The sequence below is a fragment of the Pleurodeles waltl genome, chromosome 6 (genome assembly GCF_031143425.1).
Source record: "Pleurodeles waltl isolate 20211129_DDA chromosome 6, aPleWal1.hap1.20221129, whole genome shotgun sequence".
Taxonomy (NCBI): Eukaryota; Metazoa; Chordata; class Amphibia; order Caudata; family Salamandridae; genus Pleurodeles; species Pleurodeles waltl.
The window spans coordinates 1,072,815,661-1,072,843,415 of record NC_090445.1 but is presented as its reverse complement, the minus strand read 5'-3'; the positions used below and the strand labels follow the sequence as shown (position 1 = coordinate 1,072,843,415).

The window sequence follows — 27,755 nt, the reverse complement described above, 5'->3', positions numbered from 1 at the left end:
GGTCTTTCAGAAGGGACAGAATTTGTCCTCTCTTGGGAGCATTTAGGAAGGTTCTCGTTTGAGGGAGGTTTTTTGAGGTTGATGAGAGGTGTGATTGAACATTATAGAATGCCAGCTCCATTGGAAGTGGTAAGTTAACGAGTTCAGTGCACAGGGTGAAGTTAAAAGTTGTCCACATCAGCTTAATGCTCCATATTGGTGGAAGGGCAAAACTGCTTCCATTTCTCAGGAGCTCCTGGTGACTGTGGCAGCTGTCTTTCAAGTGCTTACTCTAGGGTGATGGAGTAACCCTGTCCAGGGGGGCTTTAGCAAGCAAGCGGCAGTGAAGATATTGGTGCTTCCCAGCAGGCTGCTTTGTGGAAGGCCACAAAAGTAGGTGAAGGGAAGGGTCATAGCTAATGCACCCGGGAGAGGAGTGTTAAATCCTCCTTCAGGTGTTTCATGCAATCCCATTACAAATACACCAAGCCTCCTACAAAAGTGAGAAAGAACATTTATACTGTGTGTGTACATTTCTAACTGGCTGCTCTGGTTGAAAAGAACTTAACAGAAAAGGCTGGTCTCCAAAAGTTGATTTCAACACTGATTTTCTCATAATGAGTTCTGATTAAACTCCTGCACACTCCCATTGATGTATGCCAGCATATCCAGCCAGCATGAAGTATCTTAGGCCTATTGTGGGCATGGTAAATCCTAATACCAGACTGCTTACGCAGCACTGAGTCTATGGCATTCCGACCCAACATGCATAAGTGAAGGACTCCACCCTAACCTGTTTCGGGCATGCTAACTCTGTAATCACCCTGCACGTTTTACATAGTTCTCTTCTATCTCATCTCCAATATTATGTGTAATTCATGATCTCCTACGTAGGTATGTAAAGAAATATGCTCTTCTATGTACGAAGTTCTTTTTTGCTTGCAGATAGATTAATCTTCCTGTGTACTCTTATTACCTTAGGAATTTCATTAATTCCCTATAGCATGTTCTCCTACACCTCAATTAAGGCTCAGTCATTACATCATCTTTGACATGCACGAAGCTAGTTATGCAACAATAACCCTCGTCATTAACTTCAGATTTGAATGGATTTATTCTACCTTCACCTGCCTCATACACCTCAATGGAGTCTCATTCGCCTCACTGCTCTCATACAACAAGTTTCATTTATTGCCCAATTAAGTGCCTTACAAGCGTTGAAGTCTCACTTTTTTCGCATACCACTCTTTGGCATATTTTTAAAGATCTGTGGGGACCTCATGCCATAGCCTAAGGAACGCATTGAGATTTCTGTGACCAGTAGTTTTAATGTCTTCCATTAGTGAGGAAAGAAGGCATCCATAACGGGCAAACTAGTAGATGAAAACCTTTCAGAAAGGCCTCAACTTAGCATGGAAAAACACAGCGTCGAAAATGTGAAAAAATAATTAACATACTAGAATCCATTAATGTAAAGGAGCCAAGAGGAAGGCGGCAAACGTCCATTGTGGGTTAAAACATATCAACATTTGATTCAAATCACGACATTTGGAAAATGATATTATTTTGGGGTAGAATATGAACAAGCCTTGGATCAAATGCTCGAAAATCTGAATCAAAAGAAGCGCATGTCACTCGAACGATATGCAATAATACACTACTAAGGATAATCTGCTGCTATCAGCAGTACAGAACAGGTGGGTTATGTGGGCCAGCTAGAAAACCGTGGTAAATTGTCTGGGTATTCTTATGCATTAAAAAAAAAAAATGGCATATTTCACCAGAAAAGGAATTGTGGTATTTAATAGCATACAACAATATGTGTTGGGTGTGAAACAAAAGTGGACTAAATTGCCAATGATATTAAAAATTAGTTTGGGAACATATGTTTACTAATGTGTGGTTTGGAGCCTTGAGTAACTCGAAGCGATAAAAGCGAAGCCCAGAATTTTCTGTGAAAAATTGCATGAGCGTCTTCAGCATCATCAGGATGCATTTCAATGCATAAAAACGAGAAACCTAGGATTTTTATGAAACATCGCTCAAGAGTCTCACGCACCATCACGACTCATCACCATGCACGAGCAGGAAGCCTAGTATTTTCTGTTAAAAATTGTGTGAGCGTCTTGTACCTCATCAGGATTTATCCTACTAGGGTCAAAGTTTTTAATGCTGGCTCTCACAGGAAAACACAGACGTTTTAGCTCTTTAAATCTATTTGCAGATTTATTTAAGAACAGCAATTCTGAGAAAGTATAATACACTTATGAATCTCTATCAATAAATATAAAAAAATAAATATTATTAAGTTTATCATAGGAATATAACACTGACTGAACAGCAGTCACATTTTTATCAAAGCACAGACTGTCTGGAAGGATGACATCCTAAAAGGATAAATAAATAAAAGGCGAAAAAAAGTGTTTCAACTATTAAACTTTGCATTCCCTGCAGAGGAGGAATGTTCTTGGAAGGCACTATTCTGGTATCCCCATCAGTTTTGAGATACCCACCTAAAGGAGATGGGAATGGATATTTTCTGCAGGCACCTGGAACTGTGCTTGCTCATGATTTGTACAACTGCAAGAACCTGGCTTCCTGCACCACTGTTCTGACTCTAGTGTTTATTACTTTGTGCTTGAGGTAATTGTAGGTACTGGTATTCTTTTTTTGGGCATGTGAGAGCTAGTTTTGAAACAAATATGAAAACAATGAAGGTCTACTTTGGCATTCAGGTCAGAGTAGGAGGGCACAAATATGAAACCATGAGATTGGCTGACTTCAAGCAAGTAGGTGCATTTGAATGGGGAGGATGTGGCAGACTACCCCTAAACCAATGTCCACTTGAGCCTCGACCTGTTGGCAGATCTCCATATTGTGCCATGCCTTTCTTTCAGCAACCCCAATAGTCATCTATACTGCATTTTTAAATAAGTTTCAATAAAGGGCTTGTTCGCACAGGGCCACCTTCAATACAGCAGCAAAACCATCCCACAACCATAGGAATATCTGGCGGGCATCCAATGCCTAGACTACTGTCCGCCTACACAGTGAGCCAAAAGCTCCGTGACACCAAAGAGGGTAGATCAAGTGCAGTCTACTAACTATTGGGCACAAAGCATTCTGGGAAATCGAAGTCACTTTCCTGCAGAAATGGAGGAAAGCCCTGCAAGATTCCTCAATAAAACGTTTAGCAGCAAGAGTGAAACCTAAATGCCTTAGCACACTATCGATGAATACAGAGATGTACAAACATGTTCCCTTCTGCGTACAGGTTTAAAGGAGGTGCCCCCGGCTTGCAATGACTGCTACCTATATTTTGAAATGGGCTGGGGGGCAACTAGAGAGATGGGAAAGTCTGTAAAGACATTTTGAAACAGACGCTCCGATCAAATACAAATCTGAATGTCAAAGAACAGGTCAGTTTCTCCCTTTTCCCCAATGCTGAAGATCGACATATCTACCCCTCCAATGACCTGTTCTCCTGCCCCACCTTAGCAACTTCTCTTTGGGGATGCAGGTCATGGTTATGTGAGGTTGCTTGACTGGTCAGCCCTGATGAGCCCCAAAACCACATACAGCCTTTGAGTTGGTACAAGTCGCTGTACCAAACTTTTTAAGCATAATTATCAGAAAGGCAATATTTGGCACAAGACTCTGGCATGCAGTGAGCAGTGTTGATATAATCTTCAGGCCAGTCTGGCGAAGCCCTATACGGAGGGTCACCATGCAAATGCAGTTAGGCAGCCCACACTTGCAGGGGTCGTCAAATGGTTAAGAGGGGGGGCCCGATTCTTCACAATGGCCTCCAACATTTTCAATAGGTGACTAGTGCACTTCAATGGAGTTTGGTCCGCTCCAGGCATCGCGTGCCACTGATAATGCCAGAATGGTCTATAACCCATAGCGGTGCTCCATAAACTTTCACAGAGCCATATGCACTCCCCAAAGTTGAGCTGACTTGCACCATTTTAATATGGACAAGCGTAGCATGCATGGACCTGGATGTCAGCAAGATTCCCCCTTTGAAGCCCACTGTTCTACTCTTGTGAGGACTTTCTGAAATCATGGAAACTCAAGAGGCAGACTGGTGGATAGAACAGAGTAATCAAGCGTTAGATTTCTGCAGAGGCCAGTGGCTCTGGAAGATGTGCAGGGCTGGAGCTGTAAACTGCTGAAACCACACCGAGCCATACATACCTTTCAGAGGTCCCAGTCAGCTGGAAACCCTCCTACCAGGACACACCAGCGCCGAGTGAAGAATAAGTCAAAGTTTACCATGTCCCCCATCCCTAGTTGGTTGAAGGCATGTAATGTGGTCATAGCCCTCGGACCATAAGACAAGAAATTAAAGCGTGGGTATTTAGAAAATTCCTGACTTTTTAAATGTGTCAAAAGCTAGTCTAGGACAGGTCGCCTGCTGAACTTAAATTTTAAAGGCACAAATTAGGTCCATCATCCATACAGCTGAGAAAGAAAATGTACAGCTGCCACAAGGGGTTGTGGTAAGAGAGGGTACGTATCCTTACTGTTCTGACGCAAGTACCTCCTCCCAAGATTTCCCAGGGTGCTTTATATTTGAGAAACTGAGTTACGAAGTTACTCTGAAACAGATAACTGCCTAAAACAGCAAACACAAAATTAAAAATCAAATGTAAAAATGGAAGTTCGACATTATAAGGCATCGTGTGAGAAAACAAAAGAAATGTACCACACTGTACTGCAAAGCATTGTGGGAATATCTGCCGGATTGAGGCAACACCATTTCCCTACAACCTCCAGACAGGTCTTGGTAAAGTCTCTCTGCACAAAAAGAATAAGCAACATCTTAAGTACAAACAAGTCCTCAGTGGCGGGGTGGTAGCTACGGCAGCTGAAACAATGCATAGGCAGATACCAGTCAGTCCACTTGTCACTGGGCCATTACAGGCTGAGCCAGACTCCCGCTGGGCTCGTTGAATCCCCATCGATTCCGCAATGGATGCAGTTATACATTAAGTAAGAACAGGTCTCATGCTTCCGTGCTTGAAACCTGAAGGCACATCTGCTGCACATTGGGTGGGTAAATGCCATGCCTGGCTTAATATTGGATGAAAATGGGTCCTTTTAGTTCGACACTGGACATGCAGAATCCCACTGGTATCACACTCGGGGGTAGCTCGGTCCATCCACAGAGAGGCAGTGCCGGCTGCCTTCGGCCAGTTCTTTCAGCCGCGGGGTCAGACTTTCAAACTTCAAGTATTTTCAGTCTAGGATTCCTTAGATGCACTGTTTCCAGCGTCCATCATCACCACACACAAGAAGGTGGCTCCCTATTGGCTGATACGATAGCGCTAAAGCTGCATCCTACTGGTTTCACTTTAGGTGGCGATGCCCATGGTGCTAGCTTGTTCCTGCAGACCAAGGATGCTGAAGGCGATGCGTTTCTGGTGCCCCGGTAGGCGGATGCCCAATTTCTTTATATCCCTGATGAAAAGGGAAAATTGAAAGATTAGAAAAAGATTGCTATGATTTTTCCCAAAGACAAAATGCCAGTACTCTCTGAATTTAACCCATTCATTGCCATTAGTATTTCCTGAATAATCTTGTTCATAATGCTTAACTTTTACATTTTTTAAGTCGTCATAAACTTATAGTAGAGATTCAACCTTTTCAATCCAGTCCTGATACCTTTGAGATTTTTTTTAAATAAGCTGCATATCATTACGTAGTACACAGCATCCATTTTTGGGCTCCTGATACTCAAATGCCAAATAAGCAGTTTGACAGCCTGCACACCTGTACCAAAGCAAGCACGAAAATCAAGCCATGATAGTCAAAAACATGTGAGAAACGAACGATGCCATACAAGTAAAAGCTTGCCTAGCATCCAGTGACAAGGCTTCTAGAACTTATGAATTCAACATGGAGGTTTGGAAACACAGAAGGTACAAACGGAGGCACGCAGGGGAATGCTTTTCTGAAGGAGCGGAGGGAGCGTGGAGATGGAGAGGTATAGGACCCAGCAGGTTGTTCTCTCCCAGGGAGGCATTTCCACAACCAGCCTTAAGTCGCGTTATTTAGACAGCTTGGGCAGCAGCCTGCAGAAGTGAACATCCCTTTCCGGCCCCAGGACAGCATCCGACGTTCCAAATAAACAAAAAGCAAATCTTAAAAGGATGTCCCATCATTTGAAGTTCAAACACTGCAGTGACCTGCGCCCCTGACTACCACTCTTGACCTTTGCCCTTTCAAGCTGGCTCTTTTCTTGTTTTAGATTAGGGAGACATTTTGTTGTGGCTGAAAAGTTCTGTCTGTACTCCAGACATGGGGCCTGTGTGTCCAAATTCCCCGTGGATGACGTTCCCAAGAGATTTACAACTAGCCACGTGGCCGAGAAGTTGCATAACCTACAAGGAATGGGAGACAGGCCCATGGGAAAACGGAATGGTTTCCCAGAAGGGGGGTGGGCGGTGGTACCAGCAGAAGGCATGTGATAACATCAATGAAACCAACTCCGTCTTAGATGGCAAGACGGTACTCGAACTTGGCCTGTCTATCGAGACTCGTGTTCAACAGTGAAAGAAATAGAGGGCTCTATATAGCGCCATGCATCCTCCAACCTACTCATCACTCTCTATGGAGACTGTTAACAAAGGCGCCATTTTGTGGTTGATTTCAACGGATCAAGACTAGAAACCACTTAAAAGTGTCAAAGAATAGGGTATACTGAGAAGTGTCACTCTACACTGTTAGAGGGAGAGAGAGAAGGCTGTGGGTGAGAGATGTATAGGAGATGGTAAAGAAGACTGAGTGATCCACGTGCCACCAGTAAGGCTGTGAATATCACGTCAGTACCATCTCCTCTTAGCCAACCCTATAAGTCACTTCTCCCCCACAAAAAGCAACAAGACATTCACTGAGACATTCACTGTTTCAATCCATGCAAAGGCCTCTCTGCTTTTCCCCTCATCCTGCTCCAGAACTCCTGGTACCCTTACCCGAAGCACATCCCCAAAAACCCTTATTCTTGTCCAGAAGCCTCCTCTAGAGGTACTTCAACTGCACTCAACGATCCCCTTTCCCCTCATTCACCACCAGAGGCCATCTTGTCTTAGCTTACCTTACCCGAGATGCTCCCTTACATTACCACGATCTTACCAGAGTGAGTCCTCATCTTTACCCTACTGTGCCTGAGGCTTCTCTTCTGTTACCGGGCTCATCCTCTTACCCCCTCCTTGACCAAGAGACCCCCCTCCTCTTAGCCCAAGAGGAACCTGTTTGGTTACACCCATCCTGCAAAGTGGCTCCTCTTCTCATCTCCTCCCTGCCAGAGATGTTTTCTGGACACTACTGGAATTCACTTTGTTGTATTGTTTTTTCTGAGCCCCAACCAGAATGTAATTTTGCTGGCTGTTGCTTTCTTACCCTTAAATCAGCCTGTAATGACCATAATGTAGCACTGATTTTGCTGGAAAGTGATATTACAAAAATGGAGTGTTGACTAACCTATGCAGGCCATCATAGCACCTAGGGTCCAGGTGACAGAACATGCAGTGTCACCATTAATATTGCCAGGTGGCACCCTGCACTAGAGTTACCCAGCTATGTTCCGTATTCCCAGGGTAAGGAGGTTGCTCCTTAGATGCCTGTGTGACTGCTAAACCCCAGACAATCAGACGCAATCAGGGGACAACAGTAAGGACATGCAGCTGGGTGATGTTCCTCAAGAACAGGGAGCTAAGAATCAGTGGAAAGTATTGGGAAGATGCATGGCTTCACAGCTTCCCGAGAGGGGCCCGGAGAACTCGGCATCCTTGGAGGGGGAGTGTATGGTCCAGCAACTCTGCTTGACGATGCAGCCCTTCAGTCTTGAGAAGGCTCCTTTTCAGGATAGAAAGTGTCTGGGGCAGCCTTTCTAATAAAAAACACCTCTCTTGCATGGATGGTCTAAAATACACTGGAGAGCTGATGAGAAACAAGCTCAGTGCCCACTGTGCAGGCGACCCCACCAAAAACTGAAGGCATGGTCTGCACATTTATAGGTTGATGTCAGAGCTAAAAACACCATTTTAAAATAAGGTCAGAAGCCCAGACCCCATGTGTTTCAAGCCACAGACAGTATATACGCCTGCATATATTTCATGCTCCATTAAATGTAATATATTTTGCCTTGAATGTCGAGTATCTGGGTAATAAATATTGCTCCATCGGGCCATCACAGTCGCATCCATTTTTTTGTGAAGAAGGTTGTGAGTAATGAAGCGACTCGAGTGCAATTAAACTCGTGCCATCTATTAATTCACTATGCTTACAAATCAGTGGAGGTCCGAGGACAGTAATAGAGGCCTAGATGGACAGAGCAAAAGGGTGTCAGAGACACTTAGCTCTAGGTCTGACCCATGGGCTCCCTCTTTTCTAACCCATTACAGCGTTTCTCAGTTGCTCACATGAGTCCCTGTAATCGCTCATTGTCCCTGTCTTGAACTCTCATGGAATAGGCGAGACACAGGCACTGCTCCTCAGTCTCACATGCTCCGCGCCAAAGACAGGTACTCACTCGTGGCTCATCTGGATGACCCGGTCCATGGAGTTGAAGGCAGACGACATGAAGTGCTCGGTGTACTGCTGCATCTTGATGGACTCCAGCCAATCAGCGATGCTTTTGAAGGGCATCCCCTCGGAGCCACTGCTGCTAGGTAGGCGGATGGAGATCCTGAGGGACACAGAGCAGAGAGTCAGGTCCTGCAGTATTAGAGATGCAGCAAATTCACTATCCCATATCACAATCGGGTGGCCTATGATTTCAATCTAAAGAATAGCTTATAGCGCTGCAGAGGAGGGCAAAGATGCACTAAAAGGGCTACTTGTGGGGGACCAAGACTGGGGTTAGGTGTGCAAGGAGGATGCTGCTGAACCCTACTGAGGTGCAAAGGCACAGGGGAGTGTAGTACAAGGACTGCAACAGAAAGGGGCCGCAAGTCAAGCAAGCGGTTCAAATGCGAGTACTGAAACAAAAGAGGCTATGGTTATAATGACATTCAGGAAGCATGAGGATGGGCATGCGCGAGTCCGAAGAGTAAGCCGGAAACAAAGAGACCCAGAGGCCAGACTGTCAAACTCAGTTCCAGATCAAATGCTACAACAATCTTTGCCTGTAGAAGGCTTGGTCTGCTTCCAAAAGTCTCACTACAGCTCAGAATGTGAAGACCCCAGCAGTGACTAGCCGTGGAACTTCACACCTCGAGGGACTCGGAAGACATGAGGTCTTACCCGGAAGCCGAGACAGACTTCCCATACGCAGGTCTGAGACCTATACAGTAGTCCACAGACGTTCTCAGAAGCTTTTCCCATGGGACAGCGCTATCTGGGCAGATCCTTGGACGGAATGGCAGCTCCATGCCCTTTCGGAATTCTCGCACTAATAAGCCCTCGCACATGGATGTGAGAAAAGCACCATCAGGCATTGAAAGACGCGGGGCGGTGAGAGGGGCTTGGAATCCGTCTTAGACACATATCGTCTGGGCCTGCATGTCTGAGAGGCCGACTAGTACAGAGCCTCTTTTCAGACTGGGCTTCTTTGCTTCTACCTATGCACTAAATGACAGCTACTGCCGAATGCACACCTCTCGCAGTTCTTTTTTTTTAATAGAATCGCGATTTCAGCAGTGATACCAAGTAAATGGCTGCTTTCTATGGGAACTCCCTTTAAACAATTAAAATCTATTTCCTGCTTCCTTCCTATGCTCGCACCTGCCCGTTTTTGCCACTTTTACTTGCAGCCCTGGGGTCATTTCACATTCTCAAATGAGGGACTCATAGTGATTGGTTCTGCCATAATGAAAGGGATTTCTGTAATACCTGTACAGACCACTCTCAATATGGAACCAAACGCATCTTTAATTTATTCAGGCAGGGGACAATCATTTCATTTTCAGGATTTCAAGACACAATATTTTTTTAAATGCACATGCCAAAAAATGTCGGCTGCGGGAACAGATTCCCATATAGGACTGAACCAATACACAGTTACAGCTGCGCCACAAAAACATAAATAAAACAAAGTATAGCTGTCTGGGAGTACTACAGGGCATAGGAGCTATGAATGTGAAAGCAATGTCAGTGTCACATGGGCAAAGCCAATGGGTCGCACATTTGATACCAGGCACTGACCAATTGTTTTTTCCACTATTTTGTTTCTTCCCAGATGGCTGATGAGCACACGTGTGGTTGCGTGACAGCCATCTTCCAATGCTAAATAAAAAAAATGCATTACAAGATGGATGTCATGCTTGTGCAAACATTCATGGCATCCATTTTGGAATGATTTAGCTTTGCTAGTGCTTTTGAAGCAATTCAACAACCAGCACAAAGCCAAAAGCACGAGCATGTACATGTTGAGTGGTGTGAACCACATCCTACAAGAAGCTGGGAAGAAAGGAAGTGGGTGAAGAACAGAGACTGTAGTAGGGAGGGCCGAGTGATAAAGCCAACAGTAGTGATGTTACTACTTTAAGTCCCATGTACATTTCAAGACATGCAGTGGCTGTAAGGATAGCCCACCCAGCTAGTGAAAACCCCTAACAAGTGCCGGCAGCCAGCTGCTAAGGCGAGCTGAGCACATGCCCACACTCTGTGCTGTACATAGGTAGTACTGCACGTAAGGTGAACAACAGACAGACAAGCTAAAAACCCTGATTTCCAGTGTATACATAAAGCAACATTTAAGTGTGCATAGATGATGCTAAACCTTTTCTCATTTTAAACAGAAACGTAAGAGTGGTTGGTGATCAAGGGAACGGTAAAAGCTTTAAAGTTCATTCCACCCTAAAATCCCCAACATAAAACTTATAGTCAGAATGGAACGTCTAGGGCTACGTGGTCAGTTGGCGGCATTAAGAATAAGTGGGCCCTAGGAAACACGTTTTCACAAGGCCAGCACTTGCTCATTGCAGAAAAAATGGACAGGACAATCTGGGCCAAAAATAAGGATAGACCTGCATACTGTATACTCGCCCCCCTCAAAGAGTTACTCTGATATCATTAGGATTTTAAATGGCACAATCTTGCTTAAACAGCACAGTGCCAGACAAAAAACAAACTGTGCATTTAAAGAGCCTCAAAATAACACATTTGTCTAACTATTGGATAGAAAAACAAAGATAGTAAAGGAACTGATCTCCTGGGCAGAGGCGACCGACCCAGAAGGAAGGGAATGTCTATATTAGGAAGGCGCTTTATATACAGAGACAAAATATATGTGATACACGAAATTGAGGTCCAAGTTGCAGCCTCTGCCACCTCCATTTTAACTTAAGCTTTTTATTTTTCCCTGCATTACTGACTCACCAGCGACAGAAACTCCCCAAAGAAAGCTCTAATCCCAAGAATAAAATCCCTCTAATATTAGTGGTAAACAGGAAAGAACAACCCCCTCTCCTCTCCCACCCTTAATCCGCACACCTCTGTAACCACAAACTTTGAGTTTGGCTTCAGCTGGTTTTAAGGGCTCTCAGTTTAGCCATCTTTCTTCATCTATTACTCGGGGCATGGTAAGGGAAACACCGACTTGGGACTGGGCTTGTAAGTACACACCTGCCGTAAACTCCCATTGTTTGCTAGAAAGAGTGAACAGCATTTTACCCAGTTTGCAAATTATATAACCATCAGCCCTGCAAACCGAGGCTACTGACCCCTTAATCTGGGCGATTAGAAAATAGCTCTAAGTAATGAGATGTGTATTGGGAGCTAGTCAACTACCATAAGAAAGTACAGGTCGGTTACTGTCAACTAATTCATGTAACTCCCATCTGTAGCATAGATAACCTCCAAATAATAAAAAGTAAGCACCAAAAACCCTCCCCACAAACAATAAAGACATAGTACTTGGAGTTCATACATCCACCCAAAACACCAACAAGCCAAAGGCTGTCATTGGAAATTAATTGACACCTTCCCTCAACCACAGAGCCCTCGGAGTGCACACCTGGGATCAAATTCTGCCATAGTCTTGAGGGAGTCGGGTGCCCGGATGAGCTTGTCCAGGAGGCTGACTATGTCAGGGAACTTGGGGCGCCGACTGCGATCCTGAAGCCAGCACTGCATCATGAGCTGGTAGATGGCAGATGGACAGTCCATGGGTGCTGGCAATCGAAAGCCCTCGTTGATAGCCTTCATCACCTGAGTAAGAAAAATATAGTACATGTAGAGTTCAGGAAGAGACTTGCAACCTGGTGGCACCTTTTAATTAAAAGGCACTAGCTTCGCTCTGTGCCCCCTCCCTAACACCACCACCACCCGGCTAGGTCATAGTCTTTGTTCACCATCCGATTTGCGGATTCAGTCACCATGTAGGTTCTATTCTTAGTTCTACTGCCAGGTTCTTACATCTACTTCCTTCAATTGTTCATGGCTCTCCTGATAGAGGAATTGCATAGTGGAACAGTGCAGACCAACACCCTGTTCGATCAACCAACTACTTTTCACACAGGTACATACTTCACAATTTCTCGGCCTTCCCACTTCACATTGAGGCATATGAAGAGCAAAGCACTTTTCCAAAATATACAGGGAGAGCTCTAAAAACTAGGACCAGAAATCAGTTTTCAGTGGCGCTACTCGCCAACTTGATCAACACCATCTCAAACAGGCTGAGAACTCCTACACTGGAACCTACCTCGTGGTTGGACAGCTCCCAGTATGGCCGCTCCCCGTAGGACATCACCTCCCACATGACGATTCCATAGCTCCAGACGTCACTGGCTGAAGTAAACTTGCGGTAAGAGATGGCTTCTGGAGCCGTCCAGCGGATTGGAATCTTTCCGCCCTGTGGAAAGGAAAAGAGCAAGTAAAGACATGGAAGGGAATGCAGAAGAAAACAGTCAATGAACAGTCACCCGCTACCCTTCCTGATTCCTCTTCCTGCCACCACCTCTCAGCTGCGTCGTGCATGTCGCACGGTCGCATCGACAGTAGTGTCACAAATAATATCACACTTTGATTTTCTCAAGCGCAGTGCAGCTCAAGGCAGATTCTTCAGTGGCAACTGGTATTCTCAATTAGACAGAATCTCCCACGCCCTTTCCACAAAATAAAATGCGCCACTGAAGTCAAGCCATGAGCTCCAAAGAATACTGCGAGGTGTAGCATTAGATTCCCCATACTAACAAGATGTTGTAACAGTGGTTTCGTAGGTGACCCACTATGGATACAGACACTTACATAGCATTACTGGGAAACTATGGGTCACTAACAATGCTTGAGACCTTGAGAAGGAGGAGGGAAAATGTCTACATACTTAAGTATGGAGGAGTCCTCGATTCCCTAATTTGGTGTGGTAGCTAGCCTAGATAGGTGTGTTGGGTCCCCAATTCACTGAAAAAAGCTGCACCATGAACGGGGGAGAAATACCATTTAGATTCTGGCTTCCTGGTGGCATTCTTGGGAGGCACAACCAATTAGACCATTCATGCCCTGTATCTGTAAAAGTATCAAACCCGAGATGGCCAGCTATGCTAGGCGCTCAGGTGATACGAGACCCTTGTACTGGGCAATTATTAATAAGCCCAGAGATGGGCAGAACTCTACTCCTAGGCAAGCAACAAACAATGGTACTCACGCTTGTTGTGTACGTAGCTTCAGGGTCATCCTCCAGGACACGTGAGAGGCCAAAGTCAGAGACTTTACACACTAGCTGACTGTCAACTAAGATGTTGCGGGCAGCGAGGTCCCTGTGCACGTAGTTCATATCCGAGAGGTACTTCATGCCAGCAGCAATGCCACGCAGCATGCCCACGAGCTGGAGGACGCTGAATTCACCATCATTGTCCTGCAAAGCGGAAAAGAACTATGAGCCAGAAACTTAGCTGCAGTCTGTATAACACACTCAAGTTAAAAAAAAATGGTAATGGCACATACCCGAAGGAATTTATCTAAGGCACCATTCTCCATATGTTCTGTGATGATCATCATAGGCTTATCTGAGGACAAAGGGTCAAAGATTAATGAGATGCAGGGGAAATCCTGCACATGTATTGAGGGTAACCAGCAGTGAGGAAGAGTTGCAACACTTGGAGACAGCCAGGAAAAGGGCAATGATTATGGATGACCGGATTAGTGTGCATATGCATAGGGAGTGTGCAAGAAATGGCTAGCGGCATAAGGGGTCAGAAAGGTACTGCGATTCAGAGGGGGAGGTCAGCTTGGCATTTGGTAAAGGAAATGGGAGAAAAAGAGTCAGAGAGATGCCAAGGAGGTTCTATGATATGTTTGGGGGGCCAGGGAGAGAGGGGTATGAACAGCTGCCAGATATATGTGAATATGCTGCATGGGCATAACATAGAATAGCAAGGCACTGGCAAGATGGCTTCACTTACATTTAGAAACCACACCCTCCAGGTGGATAATATTGTGGTGGCTGAACTGCCCCATGATGCTGGCCTCGCTCAGGAAGTCTATGCGCTGCTTCTCTGTGTACCCTGCCTTCAGGGTCTTGATGGCCACCGGTGTTTCCTTCTTCCCTGGCAGCTTCAGAATCCCCTTGTACACCTCTCCAAATTCACCTGGTGGGTAACAAGATGGCACAGCTGGTGAAGAAGAGCGCTGGTAGACACCTTCCAATCCAATCTGACACAGTCAGGATCTAAATCGGTCATCATCCCAAATGCTATCAAACCATCATAATTCACACCCCATAATTCCTATTCACAGACATGGTTGAGACCAACCCTAACGTCCTCTCTGAATCAGGACCCACAACTGCCCCATGCACATTTCAATCCAGCCACTTCAAAACTGGAAAAGTGTACATCACGAAAGGTCTTCGAGCACCGCACCCTCAAGAAGCAGATGGGCTTCACCTGGGTAATTTCCAAGCTCACTCAAATAGTATTGCGGGAGGGAGAATCTGTCTTTTCTAAGAGCGGTGTCTGTGCACGGGCCTGCACCACTAGACTCTAAAAACAAAGCAATTCTAAAAGACTCCATGTGCAACCTTCCCTATCAGCAGAAGGATGGGTGTAGGTCATGCTTGAGAGGTCTGCAGTGATAGCCGGGGGAGATGTAGGGCAAGACTGAGGACTGCTGGAAGAAGCATATTCAAAGCAACAATATCCTAGTCATCCACAGTAGGGCAAGTAAGTCATGACAAGAGTAGCAGGACAGGGCTACTATCCGGGACTGAGGTACATCACCAGAAAGTTGTAATCTGTAATAGTGTGCTCCTGGTATGCAGGAGTATCAAAAGTACAAACAACCATTACAACCGCAGCAACTGAGCGAGGAAGAGTACAATGATCATGGTATTCTTTACCTGCACCAATCACCTTTTGACGGGTAACACAGGTGGGCTGGATCTCAGTGGTGAACTTCAGAACGGCTTGGTTGGGGTCTTCGTAAGTGTGGGGGTCCACGTATGTCTTCAAAGGTTTCAATTGTTCTTGTAGGGGGAAGAGAAAATAGAATTCATACTTGCAGACACAACAGTTGCACATGTAACCCATATTCTGCTATCCCCTGGTCCTTCGTGTGAGAGGGTGGAGGGCAGCAGAATCCTGGTATTATTCATTCAGCACCTTTTCTTTGATACAGGCACTACAGAAGCCAGGCATCCCATTATTATCACTTCACATTCTTTAAGAGGGGTGCTGCAGGAGACCTATATCCTCCTATTTCTAGGGCACTTCCTTCAAGAAGAGCACAAACAAGGAGCCATGAACCCCATCATCTCCAGGCAATACTTCTGGGACGTGCATTGCAAGATCCAAACAACAGGGCAGGTGCTTTGAGAGAAGACCTGCTCCTTGGGTTGCATCCTCATCCACACCAACTGGACATTGTACTTTCAGTCCTGGGCTTTTATCTAACAATCTTATTTGTGCTGGGAGATGTAGACTAGGATTATGGGTTTTCATTCCTCTAGACCACCAGGCAGACAACAAACTTTTGTAACCGAAAACCCTGATTTACAAATTCGACAGAGTGAGGCAACGGCCCCAAGCTTAACAAGCTTCAAATTTAACAGAGACCCAAACACATAGTGCAATTGGCAATGCAGTAGATCTATATACCAGCAGCACTGAGGCACTTCGAGCTCTAGGTTCGATTTCTCTGTGGTGCGATTCCGTTTACATGTCTAAAAACAATGCTATATTAAAAATATTCCAGTGGCAGAATAACTCTGGCAACAACATGTTATAATTTGTAAGCCACACATTCAACTCTTGAGCATCTCGACTGAATGCATCAGTGGGGATGGGGGCGGGATTTGGGGCAATGGAGAAGGACAAACAAGTACAGGGCCAAGATGGGGATAACCTAGTACAGTGACAAGTTTCGAGTGGAGTACAATAGCATCATGTAACTGAATCCATCATAAATGTTCCCCTCTCCAATGCTGTGCCATGTTTATTAAAGGTGGCGGGCACTATTCCCAGGCGCTGCCTCCCAGCCTCCTTAAATGTCACCCCTCTCACACTTACCAGACTTTGAGAAGCGTACGTCCTCTGGAGACTGCCTGGCCCGTGACATCCTCCTCCTGCGGAGTAAAGGAGAGTGAGTGAGGATGAGGCTTGTGAAAGATCACTAGGTAAGGACTTGAGTTTCTACACATCCTGCCTCAGCAGCCTGGACTTTCTATGGACAGCATTCTACTTTCATTATGGTCATACTGGAGCTAAGAGGCAGAGGTGCGGGGGGAGGGCAAAGGCGCAGGTGTGGAAAACCAGAATAGGAAAGATAGGTTGGGGAAAGAAGTGGGTTTGAGGGACATAGGCAACCAGCAGGTAGAAGGTTAAAGGGAGCAACAGTGTCCTCAGCAGACCAATCAAAGTAATGGGGCTGCAATGCCAGAGGAAGAGAAGTGTTTCAGACTAGGGCTGTTTGGGGGACAATGGATGAGAAAGGCATGCAGTTGAGAGGACATCTGAATGAAGGTGAGAAGCATACCCGGGAGAGAATACAGGTCAGCAGCGGACTCTCGTTTCACCTACCTGCGGTGGAGGCATATGACAGCGCCCACTATCACGGCTAGCACGAGGACACCTGCCACTGCCCCGCCGATGGCCGATGCCATACCCATCCCACTGGAAGCTGCCAGAAAGGAAAAATAAGAACATGATCATCACTACATACTTGGAAAAGAGTAGCGAAAAAAAAATCAGGCATCACAAAAGAAAATTACAGTAGCCTCCCTTAAAAAAATTAAAAAAAATCTCAACTTTATACCCCAGACCTTTAATAAGGAAACAATGAGACAGTGAATTTTCAATTGCTCCCAGTAAATCCATATTTGACAAGAGAAGGTGAACGGGGTTTAAACCCAAACACAACAGCCTGGCAAAAACACAAACTATTCATTTTAGGTACTTAATCTGCTCTTTATGTGAAGGAAGAAAATATTAGTAATGAAAGCAGAAACCAATACTATGTCACACAATAAATAAATAAATAAATAAATAAATAAATGAATATATAGTATACCAAAATGCAGCCTGCTTTATTTCACATTTTCTTCATTCAGTGCAGCAAAGCCATCAATGTGGCACTTTAAAGTAATATGGACGGTCCCCACTACTCACCATCACTCAAAGTGTGGAACTCGTGCTCCTTACTGAAGGTGCCCTGGCCCTCCTGGGTAAGAGCCTGGATGCGCACCACATATGTGGTACCTGCAGCCAGCTTGGAGATGGTGACAGAGGTGCCCTCACATCGAAGTACTGAATAACTGTTTTCATCGTGCTGGGAAGAAAAAGAGGAGATTATGGAACTGAGAAAGCCAGAAAAGCAAATTGATGTTCTGACAGGGCTGGCTCGATGTCAAGCTATAAGAATGTGCGAAAAGCCAGGGAAAGATCGGGGTCCATCCAATGCCACATGCTGCATGTGATATGAAATACTTGTGATTTGGCCTTTGTGTTTGTATGGTTCTTATACCAAGCCTGAAAGTACATTTTATTGAAGAAAAAAGCGAGGGTGTGCAGCAAACCTGTGGAGTACTCTAATGGAATAGGTTAGACAGAGGGGGAAAAACAGCACTGCTTGGGTGGTCACTATATTTTTTTTAGGGACAATACCCAATTTCGTAGAGGAAACAAAAAAGGTATTGAGGGTATTGGGAGCATGAGGGAGTAGGGTAGGTTGCAGGGTGTCACTGATGACCAAATGCCTTCCAATGCTAAACTGCAAACAGTCTTGTATCCTGTGTATTGCCCGGTGTAGTGGAGAAAGGGCATGTTGTTCTGCACCCTCGGGTGCATCAGTGAGAGTAGAGGTGCGATGGGGCACTGTGCACCGAGGGCCCCTCTGCTTACCTTCTTGCTGTAGTTGACCTCGTACTTCCAGACGCGGCTCAGCTGCCGCTGTGGTACTATCCAGGACAGGCTGAGGGTGCTGCTACTGCGGCTCTCCAGACTCACCGACGTCACCCTGGGGGGCTCTGGTGGTCGAACAAGGCAAAGGTTAAAATGGCAGCTGCGACACGTACAGACACCACACAAAACTTAATACTCCAGGTCTCAGGTCAGGTGTTTATTTAAGAAATTATTTTTCCAGTGTTTAGTAAAATGAACCCAAAAAAGGACCACAAAACTCAAAATGCGCTCATTTGTTTCATGAAACCCTGGGACTTGTAAAGTAACCACTTGTGACACAAGGTTCATATGATAACCCTGAACAACACACCATGTCTTAAGCCCGCTTACTCAAAACACTATTCTGCATCTGTATAACTCCTCCGGCATCCACTAAACTTTGAAGGGCTACATGTTTAGGCCACATTCAAATATTAAAGTCAAGACATGAAAGTCCAGTCACCCTCAACTCAGGAGTCTGCTTTAATCTCCGGGTGAGGGAGCACAGAGGTAGGCAGTGACATGGGGCATGCTTGGTGACAGGGGTCTCTCATCTCTAACCTGTCTGGTTGACGCTGATGCTGGCGGTGCCCACACTGCGACTGTTGGTGAAGCTAGACACGCCATTGCGCGCCTCCACGGTGAACGTGTAATTCACATAAGGCTCCAGATCGAAGACGGTCAATGCGGTGCCCTTCAGTCCCTGTGGTGCCTCAGAGTAGCGCACACTGGAATCGCAGGGGTAGCACTCCCGAGCATCAGAGCGGCACTGCTCACATGTCACTGTGTAAGTTACATCCTTCCGGCCACCAGAGCTACGTGGAGGAGACCACTTCAGCTCTACCTTGGCACCCAAGCCAACAGCGATTATGTTGTGTGGGGGCAATGGGGGACCTAAAGAAAGAAGAGATTACAGTCATTTTGAGCCGTATCAAAAGCAGAACAGTAAAGCCTTAGCCAAAAAAGTAATGGTCTATAAGTGCAAGCGTAAAGAGTGCCACAGGGCAGGCGGAAAGAGTGCCACAGGGCATGCGTAAAGAGTGTTGAAGAGAAAGCACAGGCACGCCATAGAGTTTGCAGATGAAAGTTAAGGAGCAAACAGAAGAATGCCAAAGAACAAAAATGAGAGTCCCGAACAGTGGCCCAAAGAGTGAAGCCGAAAATAAAAAATAAAAAAGCACAGACTCAATGCAAAGAGTGAGCCATTTCACAGCAACAGGTAAGCTTTAGACATAAGATCATGGGCCTGTCCCACCACAGAATAGACAATGAGAACAGTTGACTGTAACAAACTGAAAAACAGAAGAAAAAACACAAAAGCACTTACGAGTACACGGGTAGGAAAGCGGATCCTCAGCAGCTCTAAAGTAGCCGTCCTCACACGGGCAGGATGTGGCACCAGAGGCGGAGGGCAAGGTGTGCAGCGGGCACTTCTGGCAGGCACTGTCAGACGCGTCAGCCTTGAAGTGGCTCGGAGGACAGGCTGTTGGGACAGAAAGTGACCGTCTTAGGACACTGATAAACATCACATTTGATTTAATGTCCTGGTCATTCAAACTGAACTTTATCCCGGGTGGACACAAAATGCCTGTGCACTTTAGGAAGGGGTGCGCCAGCCTCCACTGTGGATAGAGTTGTAAGTTCTTCAACTACATAATTTCAGCATGAAATATTTTCACTATGAAACAAACAGTTTAACAAGGACGTTGTACTTATTTATATTCAGATTTTTTTGTATAAAACTATTATATTTTTACTAGGGGCGACCATAAGGAGTAACTTAAGAATTATAAATAATTCAGCATAAAAATAGCAAATTCCATCTCTGAAAATAACAAAATTAGTTGAATGATACAAATAAATTGCTAAAACAGAAAAGCAGCTCGGTTATGCCCACAGACAGGGTAGGTACAAGGAATGTTACTGCTCTAGACATATTGAAATATTTGGCTCCACTGTGACTGGAAACAGTTGGCTAACGCGGTTTGGCGCCTCCTGCTTGTGGCACTCTAGGAGTCTGCGTCCTCGTGCCCTGCCAAGGCACAGGTCTTAGGTTCCAATTAAGGGAGTACGCTCTAGGGCATCCTTCACAGTTTACATCAGCTGCAGACCAGGTTGCCCTACTAAAAGTATTATTGCCAATCGTTGCATACTTTCTTTTTGCAGCTGCATCGACAAGGGGTTAGATATTCGTGAAAAAGCCTTTGGGTTTCGAGAGCAGTCAGTCAAGTTGTCTATTTATAGAAGCAGCATACAAATCCCCGTAGGGAAACAAAAAATCACGATTCCATATTAAGCACATTTCATAATTTATCGTGCCCCTTATAAAAGAGGAGGCCACGCGCTGCACTACTGAAGACGGACAGTGCTTTATTTCACCTCCTAGCCACAGGTGAGGTACTCTGCATCAAGACGTTTTTAATAGAAGGCAGTGCAGAGAGTTCTGGTACCAGAATATGGGGTGACGCAGTTCGAGAGCAAGACCAAGGTGCCTGCAGCTCAAGTATAGCCAGGTTATGAGGGCGGGAGGGAAAGGGGGCGTGGACAACTCATAGGCTTATTACCCTTCTATCTTCGATAGAGAAAAAGAGAACCTGGCTCAAGGGGTCAAGCTGTAGCACAGTCGGTTACTACAGCATCCGAGGTTCAGTATGTGGTGCAATACCGTTTGTACTAAAACCAATGGGTTACCCAAGAGTGCTCCCAGGAACCAGCCAAACATGGAGTGCCACAAAAAGCCAGCTGGTAGGACAGGACAAGAGTGAAAACTTCGGCCACCATCAATACATATAAGAGAATGTACCATTTGATGACGCGTAAGGGGAATTTTGGAGGGCTGCCGAATCAAGCCGAAAGCCCAGTTAAAAATAATTTGCCACATATTGCAGTTTTCCTCACAGCAGGTAACAGCTGGCGCCCGGTGGGAGGGTGTCATCCTTTAAGTCTACTTTCCAAACAGGGATCGACCCCCCTACCTTTCACACGTTTAAATGGGGAGACGACTGCACCTGTTGTAACCCCTGCTCCCAGTTCGAGCGCATATGGCTGTCTTCACACGGGGGACAAGAGGGCTGGGGCCGAAGGACAGCCACAGTGTTCCAATGCGACATTCGACCCCAGACTGGACCACCCCCTGGGAGGCGGCCATTTAATCCCTGCCAGCACTTCCGGAATACAGGTCCGTACTTTCCCAAACATGAAACCTATCGCTCAACTGTGCGAGCCTTGGGGCTGCAAAGGAAACGTCGCTAGCTGTCCGACCTGTGAGAAACGGTTCCTTCACAGCACTCGGCCACCCTCCCCTCCCCCCACATCCGCGGCATCGCGCCCTCCAGTTCTTCAAAGGCAGACAAGGCTTTCTTCCCGGACGGTCCTGTCACTCAGTCACGGGTTGATTGCGCCTGGGGGGATGGAAGCGTTAAGAACAGATTCCACCCAACAAAACACCAACAGCTTCTGAACTTCCAAACACGAAAGCAGAACTCCACAGTGTAGCAGTGGAGTCATTCAACAGACCCACCCCTTTTAGGTTACTGCTTTCAACTGTCCATCTTTTTGGTTAACCTATTTAGGGTTACTGCCAACATGTTTATACTCCTTGAAATATAGATTCTAGAACAGGGGACAAACCTCAAATGAACCCTCTAAGAAGTCAACACTGGTCTACTTAACTGGTCCCATCACTCTAACAGAAACCATTTGAAACAAGATGGAACAATGTGAAGAATGAGGCTCCCACATCTGGCAAGACTTGGGAGATCTTTAGACGATGTACACAGCGGGGAACGGCCTCTATTTTATCTCATAGTTATTCCGCTCCATGTTCACCACAGAAATTCAGGTCCCACTGTGTTCATGCATAATTGACTCTCTTCTTATAGGCCTTAAATTCACAACTCTGTAGGAATCCCAGGAATTTCTGAGTCTTAAGCAGTAGGCTTGGCGATTAACTATACTACATGCTCTCTGCTCCGAAAGAGCTCACCTTCAGCCGTCGTCAGGAAGAGGCCATACCATGTGCAACTGCTGTGCTCCACACCTTGCTTGTGTCCAACACAATGGAAATGGGGGGGGTCACAAAAGGCCCAATGGCCCGTATGCACAGAATTGAAAAGCGTACTTGTGCGTGAAGCTGGGATGGCAAGAACCATCCAAAATCTGCTGTGTGGTGAATGGTGGTCCTTGCATACAGCGTTCTGCCCTAGAAATGTAAGCACGGCCCCAGGGTGACTTCAGAAAACTAGTGGCAATTTATGAACTTTCTTCCAATAACACTTGTGTTCCTCAGGTACACAAGTACATCTAAAAGATTGGTACCTATCCGGCTCCTGCAGTAGGGAGGCAAGTCCATGAGGTCTGCCTCCACGACGCATAAGAAGCTGCAGCACGACTAGGCCAGGGGTCCAACAGCTATGCAACCCTGCAGGCAAACTCTCCAGTGTAGTGCAGAACTATTACTACTATTATCAGGCACAGGTGCACAGCGCCACATACTAAAAACAACCTAAACGGGCGACTTGCATAAGTGACATGGCATCCTGCCCCAAACCCAGGCTACACTGACCCGCTTCTTTCTCTGCCCAAGAGGACTGTGCATTAATCTCCGTGTTTTGGAGAAACATTTACGTTTACTGGGATGCCTAAAAGAAACAACCCTCCCCCCATGTACTCTTGTGCCAAGTATCCTTTCCCTCCATGCCTCCAACATTAGCAACCCCATTCATTAAACAAACTTAATAATGCTGCCCAATTCACCACACTATGCAAAGCAAAGGAGGCATTATAATCCAAATTTCCGCCAAACCCACCCCCTCCGAGAAAATCTCTTAATTCACTGCAGGAGTCTAGTCCACTTAGCTTCTGTTGACAGAGGCCCCATATTCTCCGCTTTCGTTTTTTAATTGGGAGGGGCTGAACGGAGGTGGGGGCTGGCAGGAATAAGTGACAAGAGCTGATCCCCATTTTCCCAGGACAGATTGGTGGAGGGGTCGGCGAAGCCTGTTGACCCTCATTCAGCGACAGACAGGCACACACAGGAACAAGTGTAGGGGATTAGCAAGATGAATGGCGTAGAGGGGGCGACAATGGCAGAGGCAGAGGAGGGGGCAGCACGTCGGGGGAGACAGCGGGCATGGGAGCGTGTGAAGGATGGATACGGGCATCTGTCAGCAGCCAGCGAGAGGGGCGACAGGACTCGAACGAGGAGGGACAGCTGGTGGCAGCTCCTATTAGAATGCTGACAAGAGCACTCCCCCCCACCCCCCCTTTCAGGAATCCCGAGACAAACCCCTGCAGAGCACAAACACTGCCGAATGAGTTCCAAGACTCAGTCCTGCTCTAGATCACCATCACTCCCCATCCGCCCAGTACTGATGCGGTGTCCTTCCGCAATCCTGACACCGCAACATAATCCCCAGTTTTATTAACAACCCTGCACACCTGCAGAGTAACCTGGCACTGCCCTAGAACACCACCATTGCACCTGTAAATTCAAGATACTGGCCCTTTTCAGAACCCAGGCATTGCGGTGTTCACAACCCACCAATGCAGGCGAATGCATCAAAAGTGTCCAATGGTACTCATTCAACTCAAAAGTACCACCAGTGCGCACAAGCATTTCACCAACTGGGGCGCAGCTGTGTCACCCAAAGACCAGGTTGCTCACCGAAATAGGATTACAGTGATGCAGGCGTGACACCGCAGGAAGGCAGCGGCTGCAACCCTGAAGGAAGGAAGCGCTCGATCGTGGGCCGACAGTCGGCCATTTTGCACCACTTTCATGTGCATGCCTACATTTCCGCTTCAGCAGTCCCCAGGCAGGAACCATTTAACAATGGCCACTGTCCCCACGGCAACTGAACCAGCAAGTCACAATGGCAACCCCCTGTCCAAAGTCACATTGTACATAATGAACTGACGGTTCACTCTCGGCCATGACCATGAATGGTGACTGCCCTGCGGTGCACAAATGCACTACAGTGACTACAGTGGACGCAGCAGAGTTAACCTTTACTTCAGAATTCATGTCAACACAAAGCAATTCTATGGACATCATAAACAAAATGAGACACCCTAACTCACTGTGACGCTAATCTGGGTACCACCTTCCAATATTTTAGATTTAGAGAAAGTTTTGTTGGTCCTTACAGTGCATACACTTGATAATATTTGCTAGGCAAGTACTTCATAGACAAGGTATACACGGCGAGGCATTTGATTCACAGGCCAGGTCTACCTGTTAAGGTGGTCACTATAAATTCAGTCTTGTTCAGTATCAACGTAGCCACTTCAGAGAGCACCATTCTTCCTGCCAAGAAAGCAACTTCCATCACATAATATGGAAGGCAGTCTCTTCAGAGATAATTTCACCAGTCACTTTCACAGTAAGATCAGAAGGCAGACAGTCTCTTACTACGTTTTTTGAGCTCAGACAGTTATTGCTACCTGCAGAAAGGAGATCCTGTTTGTATCTGAAGGGTTAAAAAATTCTGTTCTCTGTCAGTTTCCAACTAAAAGCCACTGCAAAGTTGTGTGGTCAGTCCTGCTATTTTTGTGGGCTGACAGAAGGACGAGATTCCTGTAAAATGGTCCCTGGACCACTAAACAACAAGCTCCAATGGCTATGCTCAGTGATCTTTGCTTACAAGGCCTGTCCTTTTGACAGGAGGGTTGAAACGCCTCAGCAAAACAAGAACTGCCAGCTTGGGTCCAAATAACTCACAGACACACACTTGCATCCCAATCCCTGCCCCACCCCAAGAAAAGACCTGCTGGGCCCAGCGCAACAGAAATGGATGACCCATAGTCTATGGGCGCTACCATACCCAGCACTTTGCCCCCTCAGACCAGAGCAACAATTGCATCCTCAAAAGTTCCACAGTTAGGTGGAGCCTACTAATAACAAGAAACATACAACCCCAAAAAGAACATCAGACCTAAAGTGGGAACGCAAGGACAGCTTCTCAGATAACGCAAGACGAATATTCGTGCTCAGGAAGCGCAGAGTCTCAGCAACATGAATCACTACCCCAAGCAAGAGAATCTGTTTTCTGGATCAGGAAACTGACCCAAAACCCTAACTGCCCCAAAAGAAGAACGTCTTTGTTCTCTGGAACCTTGCTCTACCCTTGTCCAGAACCCCTCAGCTCCTTGGGAACATTCCCAAGGCCAGTCCAGAATCACTACTCTCAGTGGAACCCAAACATTGCAGCCCAGAGTCGCCCAGTTGGCCAAAGACTTGTCCTGACTACATCCCAGTCCCGAATCTCATTTCCGAGGTGCCATTTCCTTCTCCCAGTCAAGAATCTATCTGCTCTTTAGTGCCCTTCCCTGAGCAGCCTAGTCTTGCTGTTCCCTATAACCTTACCCACACATCCCATCGGTTCAGAATCCATTCAGCTCCCTGGAGCTTGACCAAGTCAAGGATCTCTCGCTCACCTTTCTTGGGGGCCTTTCTCACGAAACCCACAGTTTGTTGGGTTCTCTTGAGTCCTGCCCTGCCATGCAGTTGAGGATCTCTTAAACTCCCTAACACATAGCCTACACTCCAAGGAAGTCCAAAATCTCCATGTTGCCTGGATCTTAGCTACTGCCCGAAAATAGAATCGTTCAGCTCCCTGAAGCTCTGCTAGTACCCCAAACCAGAATCTATGAGCTCCCAGAAGTTCTGTTACTGCCCCCTACTCAAAATCTATCACTTCCCATGTGTTCTGCCCTTGCCCAAAGAAGAATCCCTCTGCTCCGTGGAGCTGTGTCACTACCCCAGGCCAGTGGTACAGCTTGCTGCTAAGCTTTGCTAAGGCCCAGCCTCCCCACTACCTGGCAGCCTCGCCAAGCCGCTAAAATATGCATAGCATCAGCAGTAACCACGATCCCCTCCCACCACACACTAATAAGGGGCTTATTGCATTTTTCAGAAACCATGTTGACACAAGTTTATATAACGTGCCATAAATTTATTAAAACGTTCTGTTGCCAACGCTTCTGAATAAACGGTTCGCAAATCAAGGCATTTTCCTGCTGGTTGTTTGCAAAGCAAAGTGCTTAAAGGAACCAAGCCCCGCCCACTCCTCCGATACCACCGACCTGGCAGAGGGGCTACCTGCGAGGTGAAAGCATTGATTTCCTTTACGAGAGATATTTGCTGGGCGGGGGCTGCACAACGAACACATGCAGGACGTGAAGAAGCCTGTGATTGAAATGTCTGGCAGCTGTGACGGGTGATCTCACCAGAATGGTCACAAACTGACCAGTGCGATAGCTCAGTGGGCCAAGCATCTGTGCGTAATTTGCAGACTAGTTATTTTCATCCCACAGGGCCAACTCTGCCTTCCTTTCTCTTAAGGTCGATAAAAATGACAATCACTGCTAGTTTTAGCTACGACTTGAGAGTTAAGGCATGATAACAGTGCCCGAGTCTGCGCTTTCAGAACAGTAACCATGGCAACCACTGGCCAGAGGTAGGTGCCCCTGCATGACAGCTCAGATGGCTTATGGAAATTCCACACTCTCATCCTACTGTGAGCTGTGATTTCGACAGAAACGTTAGGTACTCAAAAAGCACGAGGACGGAAACATCTCGAACGCGCCAGGAGGTCCCGGGCTCGGCCAACAGGAAGCGAGGGAATGTCGGGACACTTCCGTGGGGGATGAGATGGTATCGGTCCCGGATGAGTGTTGGAAGGTGCGGACGGAAGGCCTTGTAGGGACGTCCGGAGTCAGGAATCAAAGGCGGTGCGTCATGGGAGAATATCTGCATAGGAAAATTCTGTCACCCGAATACAGCCTCGCCTAGAGACCCTTTCATGGCAGGACAACTGCCTTAAATCCACCCCCAGTGACTTTCACCCCGAAAATCATACAGTAAAACTACCCCTTCGGACAAATCCCGTCAGAGGCAAATGCTCTTCGGGTCCCATCATTCATTAGTGAACCTGTGTGGGATACTAATCCTAATACCACTGCCCCCTAGCAGCCAACACCCCCCCACCACCCCACCCCCGAATCGAAAAAAGCGTGTCGTGGACGAAGGAAACATTCAGATCCACAAGAAAGAATGTTCTGTCCTTAACACAAAGTCACGAGCAAATCACACCCTCCAGAAAAAAATACAAGAATCCCGCACAACAAGCAAATACCATGAAAGGAGCATTTTAACAGAGAGGAGCGAGAAAACGGCTGGCTGAAGGGCCCTTCACTCTGTAAAAGTCTGTACAGCCACTCGGATCGAACTTTGGGTTTTTTGGAGCTCCACGCAAAGTGACCATATGCCACCTTGTACCCAGACAACAGGGCCAGTGGCGATGCTTTTTTGGAAATGTGGTGCCCCCGGGTAGATGGCGCCATAGACAGCTGCCTACAGTGCCATTGACAAATAAATACGGTAGCAACAACTGTGGTTACAGGTGGGATCATCCAGTTTAGGGGGACGAAGGAAGAGAGGCAGACGGA

The 27,755-nt window shown here is 46.5% G+C and overlaps 1 protein-coding gene across 2 annotated transcripts in view; it reads right to left on the bottom strand.

The window, feature by feature from the left end:
- Nucleotides 1-2,192: 2,192 nt before the first annotated feature.
- EPHA2 (EPH receptor A2) overlaps nt 2,193-27,755 on the bottom strand; it is a 51,643-nt gene continuing 26,080 nt past the window's right edge. Inside the window, exons 4-17 of one of the 2 annotated variants that reach the window (XM_069240097.1) lie at nt 19,633-19,788; nt 18,867-19,199; nt 18,267-18,391; nt 17,535-17,694; nt 16,947-17,046; nt 16,437-16,492; nt 15,269-15,394; nt 14,334-14,519; nt 13,876-13,937; nt 13,577-13,786; nt 12,635-12,784; nt 11,945-12,138; nt 8,519-8,674; nt 2,193-5,445 (exon numbers count right to left, since the gene is read on the bottom strand). In XM_069240097.1, the coding sequence (XP_069096198.1) occupies nt 5,340-5,445; nt 8,519-8,674; nt 11,945-12,138; nt 12,635-12,784; nt 13,577-13,786; nt 13,876-13,937; nt 14,334-14,519; nt 15,269-15,394; nt 16,437-16,492; nt 16,947-17,046; nt 17,535-17,694; nt 18,267-18,391; nt 18,867-19,199; nt 19,633-19,788 (2,120 nt within the window). In that variant the 3' untranslated portion in view covers nt 2,193-5,339. The remainder of the gene's footprint in view (nt 5,446-8,518; nt 8,675-11,944; nt 12,139-12,634; nt 12,785-13,576; nt 13,787-13,875; nt 13,938-14,333; nt 14,520-15,268; nt 15,395-16,436; nt 16,493-16,946; nt 17,047-17,534; nt 17,695-18,266; nt 18,392-18,866; nt 19,200-19,632; nt 19,789-27,755) is intronic. The other variant, XM_069240098.1, reaches the window with a different exon arrangement.